General features: G+C 39.1%; 1 protein-coding gene across 6 annotated transcripts in view; it reads right to left on the bottom strand.

Moving 5' to 3' along the window:
- The window catches only part of FNIP2 (folliculin interacting protein 2), a 136,824-nt gene that overhangs the window by 93,219 nt on the left and 30,356 nt on the right, over window positions 1-13,249 (bottom strand). The window contains exon 1 of one of the 6 annotated variants that reach the window (XM_063638337.1): window positions 5,803-6,505. The exons of 3 other annotated variants lie outside the window; for them this stretch is intronic. In XM_063638337.1, coding sequence (XP_063494407.1) covers window positions 5,803-5,978 — 176 coding nt within the window. In that variant the 5' untranslated portion in view covers window positions 5,979-6,505. Of the gene's footprint in view, window positions 1-5,802; window positions 6,506-13,249 lie in introns of those variants that run through there. 2 more of the 6 variants (XM_055276276.2, XM_055276279.2) reach the window with 2 other exon arrangements.

The following is a 13,249-nucleotide window of genomic DNA, read 5'->3' as shown; positions in this document are numbered from 1 at the left end:
GAGAACAATTCTTAAATACAAAGAAATGAGAATTTAATAATAGGCATTTTTGCCATCAAGCAAGGTCCAGTGGGAAAGATTTTAGGGGCAGTGACCTCTGCCTCCCTGTCATATCACAGTGTGCAGCTGCTAAACCAGCCACCAGCACACCTCCACCCCATTCACATTCCCACGAACGTTTACTTTCTGAATCCAAATCATCTTTGCCCTGAGGCAATATTCTTCTTTTAAGGATGCACAACAGGCATGTTCCTGCCTTAAGATCTCTGTACTTCCTTTTCTCTCTGTTGAAAATGTACTTCCTCAAATACCCACATGGCTTGTTCGCTCATGTGGAAAAAGATTACCACTGAGCTAGTTCTAACTCCCCTGATTACCCAAGGCCCAGCCTTTACATTTCTCTAACTTCGGGACTCATGGATCACTGACAGATTATCAGAATGTTAGCTGGAAGGGACTTCAGACACTACCTGGCCACTGGTTCCCAAGTTGTTTGGCTCATTGTTAGAATTACCCCAGAAGTTTTGTGTGTGTTTGTGTGTTTGTGTGTGTGTGGGTGTATGTAACCAACAAAGCTTCACAAGCTCTACCTCCAGGAATTTGGTTCAGCGGATCTGAAGTTGAGGCTCAGGAAACACCATTCCAATCTACCATCATCATCATCATTATTATTATTATTTAGAAAACAAAAACAGAGAGATGAGATGATGTTCCCAATGAAAGTGATTTCAAGGCAGAGAAGACCCTAAGATCATAAAATCGGGGTAGAGAAGATCCCCAAGTCAAAGGCCTTTCCATTTTATCTGGTATTAAGCCTAGGTTCTCATATGCTAGAGCTGAAAATCAGTAAGTGGAAAAATAGCTTAACTAAGTTCCTTTTTCTGCCTTTGGACAGGGTGAGGCATGAAAGTGAAAGGATATGGCATAGTGAGAAAAAAGGATTTTCATTCACATCTGTTCTGTAAAAACCTAAAGTAGTTTTTTTAAAAAACCTTTCTTAAACCCTTAAAGACATAAGGCTAATGGATGGACGTACACCTGATACCTAAATATCCCCTTGGGAACTCATAAAAGATAAGAATATTCCCAGGAACCTTGGTGTTTTTATAACCCACAGGCTGGATTCTCTTTGGTGACTTTTGACAGTTATAATCTTAGATGGGTCACAAGTTATTGCTCTCTCCAATTCCCACCAGGGCTTGCTACATCACTGTTCAGCAATTATTTGGCTTTTGTTACTATAACAATAAAAGGATAAGGCTAAGCCAGAGCCTGACTCACCACAGGAATCATAACAGGAGAACCAGGGATGTGGGGACCAGTGCAGCCAGCATTCCGCTTCAGCACAGAGCTGAGCAGAACTTCAGGAAAAAAGGCTTCAGAAGCTGCCCAGTCAGTGACTGGCCTGCAGATTCCAGAGCTGGATTAACCTCATCTTCTGCCTGGAGCACTGTCATTCTGGACACAGTTAGCTATGGTGATTAATAACAAGTGCTTTACCCTGTTATGTCATCCATGCTTATCCAAATATGACCCAGACAAAAGCTGATGTCAGTTGTTAGTGTCTATGAAAATCTCCTATATTAAGATTGCTGATTTATTCCTAGTAAGTGATGTATCCTCAGAGGCAAAAGACAAATGTTCTTGAACGCTAAATCAGACACAACACTGCATTCCTTGATTCATTCACTCTTATCAGTCTGGAATTACATCTCAAAATCCCTACCCTCAGCCAGCAGAAATAAACTCCTCTAGTCAAAGAAAAATTCTCATGGTACGTAAAAATCAGTAAAAAGGGAAGGAATGCAGGAAGCGCAGAAGAACGTGTGACCGCAATACCCAACCCATCAGAGTCACACCCAACCATTTACGACCTCTCTGTGAAGCTTGTCACAAAGCACAAGACCATCAGCTGACTAGGGTTTGTTTTTTCTCTCTACCCACTTCATTCAACCTGTCCAACTGCTACATTTCCTATTAAGTAGCATCAGGGTAGAGTGGTTTTCACACTGTTTCCAGGAGCAGCAGTGAGAAACATTGTTTCCACTCCTACAAACCTGCATTACGCTTACTTTTAATGACCCTTTTAAATACTCTTCAGAATTCTTTGGTCTGTTGCCTATATCTCTCTCTAAATCTGTGACTATTTTTATATTTCCTAGTCAGTAATCCCAACTGCTATAAATAAAGACTGGTCATAAAATCATGGTCAGCTTATCTATGTGAAGCAGCTCACCACGGGACAATGCACTCAAGTTTCTGTACTTACTTTCTTGTTAAGTAACTACCACAGACAATCTAAGGATTTCCCTTTTTTAATAGAATTATCTCATCTAAAAATGTACATAAAATGGATATACTCATTTAGAGTCATCCTGGTGATTCTAAAGCAGTATAGAGAATTTCTTCTGAATTCAGATTTCAAGATATGAAACTGTAAAGCACAATTGACTCTGAAGTGCTCTGTTTCAGTTCCTTTTCAGTGTGTAAGGAGTATACTTTAAAGACATGGCAAGTTTTCTCTTGCCACCAGAGCAACAATGATTCACAGATATGTGTGGCAAGTCCCCGATTTCTCATATAAATAGCCCTATGGATTTTGTTTGCTAATTTGCCGGGAAAGTTTGAAAAACTCAAAAGTTGTTGGCAGCTTTGCTATAGTCAATATTTTAAGAAAGAGGATAGGAAGCAATTATTTGAGGATGATACCATATACCTGGCATCATATTTAAGAGTCACTAGATTTTGTGTGTGTGTGTGATGGAGTCTTGCTGTGTTGCCCAGGCTGGGGTGCAGTGGCACGATCTCAGCTCACTGCAACCTCCATGTCCCAGGTTCAAGTGATTATCCTGCTTCAGCATCCCAAGTACATAGATTACAGGTACCTGCTACCATGTCTGGCTAATTTTTGTATTTTTAGTAGAGATGGGGTTTCACCATGTTGGCCAGGCTGATCTCGAACTCCTGACCTCAAGTGATCCGCCCACCTCAGCCTCCCAAAGTGCTGGGATTACAGGCATGAACGCCACCGTGCCCAGCAAAGAGTCACTAGATTTGAAGGGAGTTTTAGCAAGGAATTTTTACTGACAAGCCATTTAAGATGCCTCTCATCAAACTTGGTAGCTTTTTGTTGACTCTAGAATTTTGTGAAATGAATTGAACCCCAACATCTGCCTTTATAGAGGTTGGGGGAATGGAAATGGAGATGCAGAGGACAACTCCTCTCCTGAAATGTGTCATGCTATATGAACCACAATGAGAGGATCAACATGTTTCTTTCTGCACTGTTTCTGTCTGTTTTACACTGTGGCCATCATCACATATACAACATGATTCTACTGTTATTGTGGAATCTTTCTCTCCATCTTTTCAGTTACTGGAAAATCATGAGAAGAAAAAAAAACAAAACCCTGCTTGTCAGGGTGCTGAACTAAGAAGACCACTTGGAACTACTGATTTAAGATATCAAAGAGCAAAAAGAGATTGGAAGTCCTACCTACCTGACTGCCACATGACTTGGACAAACAGATAACTCGTGAGCACTCTGGAGCCAGGTCCTTCAGTGCAAGCGCCTGTCAATAATTCACTTCTACCCTCAAGTTGGCCCAAGTCCTAAAGAAGTTCTGGAAACCAAGCACAATACTGCAAGTAAGCAATGTTTCCAAGATCGTAGTAAGGAGAAGAGAAAGCGGATGAGGTCTACTACAGCACATCGTCTGACTAGAGATGAATTCCAATTAATTGACAAATATATGTCATTATTGTACAAAGTTCTAAAAAAAAAATTCTCAGCACTAGAGAAGTAAATCTAAAGGAAGTTAAAATAAGGAAAGAGGATAACAGGTATGAAAATGTTAAAATTTAAAGCATCACTTTGAAGGTGAGAAGCAGAAGCTCATATCAAAAATTTTAGAGGTTTTTAAAAAATTGGCCCTGCACATGATTTTCTTACATGGACATTCACTCCCCGTCTTTCATCCTAAATAACTATCTGGTGATCTAGAATTCTATAGAATAACAAAAATAGGGCATACAGAAGGCCCTACTACTACATCTAAGAATCTCAGAAGAAGAAAGAATTTTTAAAATAATCCGAGCCAATTACATGGTTTAACAGTTGAGAGTGAGATTAAGAAAAGCCTGGAGACTGGCCCAGGGTTAGAGGCTCCTGAGCAGCAGAGCTAGGGATCAAGATTCAGATAAACTTGAGCGTCACTCCCTTGCTCTCTCCTATCACTCAGCTGCCCTTTCTTGATAAGAAACAGATAAAAACAGATAGCATAAAAGGGAAATTCTTATCTGAACACTCAAATGTATTTTTCTAATGTACCATATCATTACCTCCTCCTCCTCTACAAACAGATCTCTTTAACTGAATGAAGAGCATGTGACCTAACACTTGTAAAATAACTTCCTCACTTCTCTCTCACTCTCCGGTCTACTGTGCTCTTACACTGTGATGGACTACATCCCATTTTATTAAGTTTCTTTTTTCTTTTTTAGAGATGGAAGTCTCACTCTGTTGCCCTGTTTTATTAAGTTTCTGTTAAAAAATGACAAAGATTTTTACGTGACAAAAACTGTATCATCATTATTTTTAACCAAACTAAGAAACATACTTATGGGATAAAGTTGATGAGACATGTTAATTTTGAGAAAATTTCTGTAAGAAAAAAATGTTTTAAGTGAATTTATTTTATTATTATTATTTTTAAAGAGACAGGGTCTTGCTCGGTTGCCCAGGCTGGAGTACAGCAGTGAAATCACAATTCATTGCAGCCTACAACTCCTGGGCTCAAGCGATCCTCCCACCTCAGCCTCCCAAGTAACTGGCACCACAGTTGCATGCCCCCATGCCAATTATTTTTAAAAATTTTTTTAAATTTTTTTGTAGAGATGGGGTCTTGCTACGTTGCCCTGGCTGGTCTTGAACTCCTAGGCTCAAGTGATCCTCCCACCTCAGTTTCCCAAAGTGTTTGGACTACAGGTTTGAGCCACCATGCCCAGGTTAAATGAACTTATAAACTTGCTTTTACACTAATCATTAACTTTTAGCTCTCCTTACTTTCTATCTGTGGAAGAATTTGGAATGAAATGTAATTTTCAAAACAGTTTTTTGTTTTTATTGATAAGCAATAAAATTCTTTACAAATAGCATTTCAATTAAGTACCACTAATAATAAAATTAATAAATTCTTCCAAATTTATTAATGGAAGAATGTGGATGAAATAAACCAAAATTAATATTATAAGTATGCTATTCTTTTTAGACAAGCTCCATTATTAAAATTTGCTGTTCATAACATCCTTCTCATGGAAAGGGTCTTCCAGAGGAAGACTGGGTCACCCGACCATCCTGCTTCCAACTGGAAAAGCACAACCACCTGGCTGCCATGCAGACTATGAAGTGAGAACGCCCAGGCCTAAGCCCCATCTACTAACTGTGCTGGTACTTCAGGACTGCACCCTTTTTTCCTGACAATTTCTGTGAACAGTTGCATCTAAGCTTCAAGGGACAAAGATGTACACACTTCTTATAAGTTGGCTCCAGTAGAGGTAATGAAAAGAAGAAAACAGATGGGTAGTGGAGTCACGATAGTCACTAAAAAATGCCCATGCTTATATCTCTTGTATAAGAGAAGGGACTTGACTCTGCACACCCACCAATAACCCCATTTCTCCTACTTAGAAGCACTTACGAGAAACAACAACTTTCAGATCAATACAATTCCATCTCCTTAGTACACAGTAAATTAAATAAAAAATTATCTGAGATTTTGAAACAGAACTAAAGTTTCAAACCTGTTGTCGAGTTCCGTGTGGTCAGTGCTCCTGTCTACCCCGGTGTGTTTTTTAATCTTTGTGCATAAAAGCACCCTGTAAATCCTCCCAGCACCAGGAACGGCATCACTCACACATCTGGCAGAGTCTTGCCAGCTCTCTGGCTGGTTTGTGGTCTTCGCTGTGCCGCCACACATCTCCTGAACGGTTTAATGTTCTTCCAGTTTATCCTGACCATCAACATGGACTTGGAGACAAATCCTGAAGTTCCTTTGTTATGTGAGGAATATTCCGTAATGACGAGCAGTTCTAAACAATCATTTCACTCCCTATACAGTATGTGAGAAAAGCTACTTGACAGCAGCGTACTAATTTCCCCTTTCAAAGGTTTAAAAAAAAGTGGAACATTCATTTGTTACGTAAATTAAGCCCGCCAATAATTTAGGAAGTCAGATCCATCTATCACATTACAAAACACGCTGTCTGCAATCCCATTACAGACATAGACAAGCCCTATTTTTGTTCCTAAGCTTATACTCCAGTTAGCAAAGACAAGACACTTAACAGGTTGAGCAGCTTGGACTGACTCACTCCATCTGTGCTCCCTAGCTGGAGATTATGTAGTAGTCAATTAATTGGTCACAAGACCTGTTCATATGGCTCTGGGCAATGCAGTGACTTGCCTTCAGCTGCAAGGTTGTTCTGACATTGGCCACACCACCCTCTTAATGGCTCTCATGTGAGCCAGTGTCAGCTGACAGGTCTTACTCTGCAATCTTGCAAAATTCTACCCACAGCAAGTGAGGGATGGTTATCCACAACAGCCAAATGTAGGACTTAATGTATAGATGACAAGGGGAGGTGGGACACAGACTAGGGATGTATCCTTGCTTTAATACAAGAAAAAAAATGATAACGAGCAGCCATAAACCCTCAGAACTCTTGCACTGAATTCCTAGGCATATTCAAACGAGAAAGCCCAACCTGAGGACAAAAGCAGCTCAATTTTGACTTCTGACACTAATATTCTTCATCTGAAAAAGAAGAACAATGCTACAGAATCAATATGATTCTGTGGGTTCACGAAGAAAACATTTTTCTTTTATTAGAAATAAAAATCAAGATCCCTGGAATACAGGTTGAATCTTTACATACAAAACTACAAGGGACTGCCCCAATTCTTTTCCTTTTCTTAGTCCTGGAATTTGGTGAAGAAAACATTAATGGATTCCTAAAATCTGATGAACTCTTGTCTGGTCCTTTGGCTTCAGCAATTTTTAAATGTACCGTTGTACTAGGTTGGTGCAAAAGTAATTGCGGTTTTTGCTATTACTTTTAATATATGGTATCCATACATTTCACTCCACAAGTGTGAGAAAAACTAATGTCATGGCGGGGCCTTCAATTACCTTAAGACAATCTTATATATATAATCCCTAAAATTCCTTCAAAATGAACTCAAAAAATAGCTGAAATTCACCCTCTTCTGAGAAATAAAAATTGCAACACACATATGACAACTTGAATTCTCTGTGGCACATGCTAAATTGATAGTATCAAGATAAAACCAGATTAGGAGAAAATGAATTCCTTTCTCCAAGAAGAACACATTTTGAGCTTAAAACTTAACTGACATGGCCACTGATCATGAGTTCTTTCTTCCCATAAACTGCCTTTAAAGTCTCTTTCTCTTTTTAACAGAGAACCAAAAGATTACTTATGCAAGCACTATAAAAACTATTGTAGATCAAGCCTATAATCGCAGTGCTTTGAGAGGCCAAGGTGAGAGGACTACTTGAAGCAGGATTTAAAGACCAGCCTGGGCAACATAGCAAGACCTCATATCTACAAAAAATTAGAAAATGAGCCAGGAGTAGTGGCATGCGCCTGTCGTCCCAGCTACTCAGGAAGCTGAAGTGAGAGGATCACTTAGCTCAGTAGTTCAAGACTGCAGTCAGCTATGACCGCACCACTGCACTCCAGCCTGGACAACAGAGAGAGACCCTGTCTCCAAAAAAAAAAAAAAAAAAGTGTATAATACATCTCTTATGATCCTAACTAGATTATAAATTATTTGCATATTAGTCTGGGTCTTGACATTCATTTTTGTACCTCATGCAGGTTTTATCCAAGGTAGATGTCTAACAGATACTTTCTGATTGGTTTAATAACACTAAATATTTGCATTAAAACTATGATATGGGCCAGGCGCGGTGGCTCACACCTATAATCCCGGCACTTTGGGAGGCTGAGGTGGACGGATCATTTGAGGTCAGGAGTTTGAGACAAGCCTGACCAACATGGTGAAACCCCGTCTCTACTAAAAAAAAATACAAAAAAATTAGCCAGGTGTGGTGGTGGATGCCTATAGTCCCAGCTACTCGGGAGGCTGAGGCAGGAGAATTGCTTGAACTCAGGAGGCAGAGGTTGCAGTGAGCCAAGATCACGCCACTGCACTCCAGCCTGAGCGACACAGTGAGACTCCATCTAAAAACAGAACAAAACAAAAACTATGATATGAATCTAACTGTAACAAGCAATGTGCTTCTTTGATAGTCAGATGCATACAGTCTGATCAGGAGGGTGCTTATACACTCAAACTCCATTTCTCCCTTTCTCTTGTTTACTACGGCAAAAGCTCCCATAGAGGCTTTTAATATCTTGTGATAACTCCAATCAGTGAGACCAACATGATATCTTAACAGAAAGGATTTTTAGATTTTTTTAAAAGTGAAAATGCCATTTCCTCTGTTACTTGGCTAATAAGCCTTAATTCCACAGTTCAAAATCTGATAAAATGTAACAGGGTAGAAATGAAAAAACCACAACTATTATATGTTAAAGGGGATGTCTCTTTATGACTTCAAATTTCCTTATGTTTCAATAGGAGCTCTAAAATTTCTTCAGTACGTGGAAAAAGCATAATTGTATCATCACAACCACTCTTCTGAGACATCAGAGCAACTGAGAGAGTAACTAAGAGGAGGTATGTGTAGATCTTTTATGCTTAAGAGTCTGTTCTCTCCCTCAATCCAATCTCCCTTTTTTCTCGATCTTCTCTTTCCTAAAATGGAATCACACACTTATAGAGGTATTCACATTGTTATTCATTATTATGCTGGGTGCCTGCTCTTAAATATTAAATACTATGCATATTACAATTTATCATCCACCCTATTTTATACCCTACACATGGCCAAGTTATCTATTTCCTTTCTACAGTTCATCTATGTATCATAGAAGATAATTTGGGTTATCCAAAGTTTACACATTTACAAAAGTGTCTGTAATCACTGACTAGACTCCCACATTCCACATGCGGTTCAATAGGTTGTTGACTGGAACTGCTGCTGCCACCACTGCTACTTTCACAATATTGATGAACTTTCTAAGACACTGGAAGGGAGGGCCACAGAAGTATGGAAGCATGATGAATCCATGTGGTATATGTCAGGAAGGGAGACTACTACTTCAATTTTTTAAAGCTGCTATTTGTACTGTTTCCAATCTCATATACTAGGTATTAAGTGGTCCTACAGAAGAGTGCCAAGTTTAAGAATCAATAAATAGCACAGTGTCATTTAGATCACCAAAGACAAATATCTGGTACTCAAGACACAAGTCCAACCTCTTTTCCCCCGTGGCCAAAATCTCTACACAATCACATTGTCTCCTGTGATGCCCAGACTCCTCTCCAAAACCTTCGGATGCAGTGCTGCCAGGACCCACCTCCAATCCAAGATTTGACACCTGAGAAAAAGCCCATTCCCATGCCTAATTTAGAGTTGGGAGAATTAAAGTCATGAAAGTTTCTAGGTAAGTATTCATGCATTTCTGTAATTCCTTGACCTCACATTCTTCACATGATGAAAAGCAATGATCATGATATGTAATGAAAAATTAACTCAAAAGCAACAATTGAGAAACGTAGCTTGGAGGAGAAAAATCTAAGACTTAATACAGCTCCCTAAAAAGTCCATTCTAATTATTCTTATTTCATGAATCTTGCAATAAAGAATCTTTCTCCTCTCAGTATGTCCAATCTTGAAAGGAAAAAAAAAAAAAAGAATCCCTCTTTCTCTGATATTCGCATTACATTAATGAGAAAAAAAGGAGAAATAAATACAGGACCGGAGGGAGTTGGGGAGGTTTAAGATCCACAGCATCACAGATGATCCTCCTCTTCATCAGGGTAATTCCCTATCTTCCATAATGCCTTCTCCTTGCACAAGAACAAATGATCACAAATCTTTCTACCAGACACTTCAAAGCACGGTCCCCAGAAAGACACAAAAAGATTATGGGATGCTGTTTCTTGATCCCAGTACTGGTACTGTGAACACACAGCAACCCAAATATGTACACTGTTTTGTATATTATAATTCAATCAAAGTTTATTAAAAACAAAATAGGTCCTCCTCCTAGCCTAGAGCCAGTAGATTAAGGTAAGGGGGTGTCAAAGTTTTTTTGAAGCAGTCTAGTTTAGGGGAATGGGCTTTGGAGACAGATCCAGGATCAGAACCAAGTCTGTCAATACTTGGCTGTTTTCAGAAACATGACCATGGATAGTTCCTAATAGCTAGCTAAGCAGCAGGCCATCCTCACAATACCAGTTCAGTGTGCAAACAAACAATAACATACCTACCCTAATGCCATCTAAACTCATCTGACTAGCTCAGCGCTAAGGAAATTTGTCAATATGTCAAATTCAGTCATACAGGGTAGAAAATACTGGTAGTTAGTTAGATCCACTGAGTGCTCTTTTACGTGCCAAGCGTTGTTCTATGTGTTTCATTTAACCACAGGAAGTAGGCAGTAGTAATATCTTCTCTTAACAGATGAGGAGAATGAAGCACAGGAAGGTTAAGGAACTGGCCCAAGATATACAGTTTGTCAGTGGCAGAGCCAGGCCTTAAATCCAGGCATCCTTGCTCACGAGCAGGCCTACCCTGCTCATTCTCATACCACGTCTGCGCCTGACCACTGGGACAGATCTGGTTGGGGCTAAGGAGGAGGCAATTGGATATCACTGACTGATAAGTCAAATTCTTTCTTCTACATCTCAAATTTCATGCCACCTAGAATGTTTAGCTTCTCACTAATTCAGTCCTCTGAGGACAAGGCCCAAGTCATGTGCTTTGTGAGTGACTGCCTTGTTGGACACCTTGCCATGAACCCTGCCCTACTCACTCACCCCTGTAAACAATTCCTGTGCAGAAGCTGAGCACACCGGCCCCTACCATCTCCCCAGGATTCTGCTCTGCCCTCCACTCCCAGCCCAGCACTTCGGCTAGGGACAGATTCCTAGGCAGAGTGATTTTTTTTTTTAATCCATACAAAGTTAGCTTAAATATACAATAAAAATCAATGAGTATTATTGTTTTGACTTAAAATGTGGAACTACCTGGGAAATAATTTAACTTTCAGATCCAGATCAAAGTTACATGGAAATTCAGGAAGATGTGCAGTTCCTAATTATAATCTAGATTATTTTCTACTCCCATGTCTCCATACTTTAAAGAGCAAAGCATTTGGCACCCAGAGCATAGAGAGAAGGCACCCAGTAACTGAAAGAATCAACGAATGAGTGGCACAACTTCATAAAATCTGTGAAACATAGAAAATTCTTATGTTAAATAAAAAGAATGGGCTAAAAATTGTATACGCAGTTTGATAACAAGTATGCTTTTTAAAAACTAAATGTAGAAAAAGGAAATATCAGAAAACAGAAAAAAGAAAGCATAGAAAAACAATATCAGAATGCTTTTGAGCAGCCACGATCAGGATGCTTTTTAAAAATTCTTTTATATTTTCAAATTTTCTAATAATAGGTATGTATTATTTACAAACAATGGGTAAAACTATTTTTTAAAAAAATTCTTGCCATTAATGATCATTTGATTTCCTTAAATTGTAATAATTCTGCAAGCTTTAAGAGAATTGTCAGAGGCAAAACAACCTCTGACAGCTGAAAGGAAAAGCAAAGCACTCACCCTGGAAGGGTGCAATTCGACTCACACAATTTTTCCTTCAACATAATTGCTATCACTAATATTTACAAAAACCAGCAAAAGTATATAGCTGTAGCCATTACCCTCTTAAAGTACCTAAAGAAAGCTCCACAATTTCCCTTTATTTGGAAACTTTGTTTAGTATCAAGCAGCAATGCAATATACATAACAATGAGAGGAATTTTTAAAGTACACATATCACACGTTTTTTTGAAAAAGTGCTACCGAAAGGCTATCTGACCAGGTACCAGCAGCCAGACAACATAGAGATAATGAAAAGAAAGTTAAGTCTCCAGGAAATCCCCAACCTGATAAACGAAACAGCGGCCCAGAAGAGCTACAATAAAGCTGTGTTTGTAACTACTTCATATCTAAACTTTAACACCAAAAAGAGGTGGCCAGGTCAGGCCAGCAGTGTAACTCTCCACCCACAAGAAAAGGCACTATCTATTTGTCTCAGTAAAATGATTCAACCTTTCTAGAATCAGGGAGATAACTAGCGATTTGGATAAAGACTTTCATGACTTTTTTGTTTAAAGGTCTAATATCAGAACTCAATCTATAACCTATTTTCCTTATGTATGATTTTTACAACCCATCCCCATGATTAAATTATAATCATATAGTCATTAATTCCCCTGAAACTAATAGCAGCTATGGGATTATTTTTAAGACTGCCAAAAGTTAGAAACACATCATCAACAAAATATTACATAACTTTTAAAGTTTAACTTTGACTTCGAGCCAGGTTGTGACTAGCATTTGGACCTAGGAAAGGTATCAGTAGTCCAGAGCTGTTTAAGAAGTTGGAAGCTGAGCTACTGGGTTGGGGCCATCATCTCAGCAATCACTCACAGCATTCTCTGCAAATCATGTGATCTCTGCAAAACACCGTGTTATCAAGTAAGGCAGAAGGTGTCTGGAAGAGTTGCAGAAATTCTTATTTAACACATTTGCTTACTCTACCTACTTCACAGAAAACTGCTCTATGGTAGTGCCACTTTTCAGTGCTCCCAATCTCCACATCAGAACTAAAATTATTTAATTCACGAGAAGCATGTCTGAAAAATACCTAGCAGAGAACTCTTGACTATCTCCAGCTCCCTTCCATTTGGATGTACAGCTATAACAATTAAATCTTCTGTTAATGCTTTGGAACTTTCTGTTGCTGATGCCTGGATTCCTCAGCAGGCAATGCAGAGCTGTACAAAGTCCAGTCCCCTAAAATGCTGTCAGTATTGAGAAGCAGCAAGTCACGTGCCCAAAACTACTACTGACAATTTAGCTACCTTATGAGTACGAAGGTAAAACCTTCTCATCATTCTGTACCTTCTCATATGCCTTGCTCTAACCAACTACACACCTATGTCTCACACTAGACTGGTCTCTGTTTTCCTGGAGAGGAATGTTTTTGTGAAAAGGCTTCTCTCTTACATTTACAACATTTTTAAGCATTT

The sequence above is a fragment of the Symphalangus syndactylus genome, chromosome 4 (assembly GCF_028878055.3).
Source record: "Symphalangus syndactylus isolate Jambi chromosome 4, NHGRI_mSymSyn1-v2.1_pri, whole genome shotgun sequence".
NCBI classification, from domain to species: Eukaryota; Metazoa; Chordata; class Mammalia; order Primates; family Hylobatidae; genus Symphalangus; species Symphalangus syndactylus.
The sequence above is the reverse complement of the archived record's forward strand: the minus strand, read 5'-3'. Positions and strand labels throughout refer to the sequence as shown.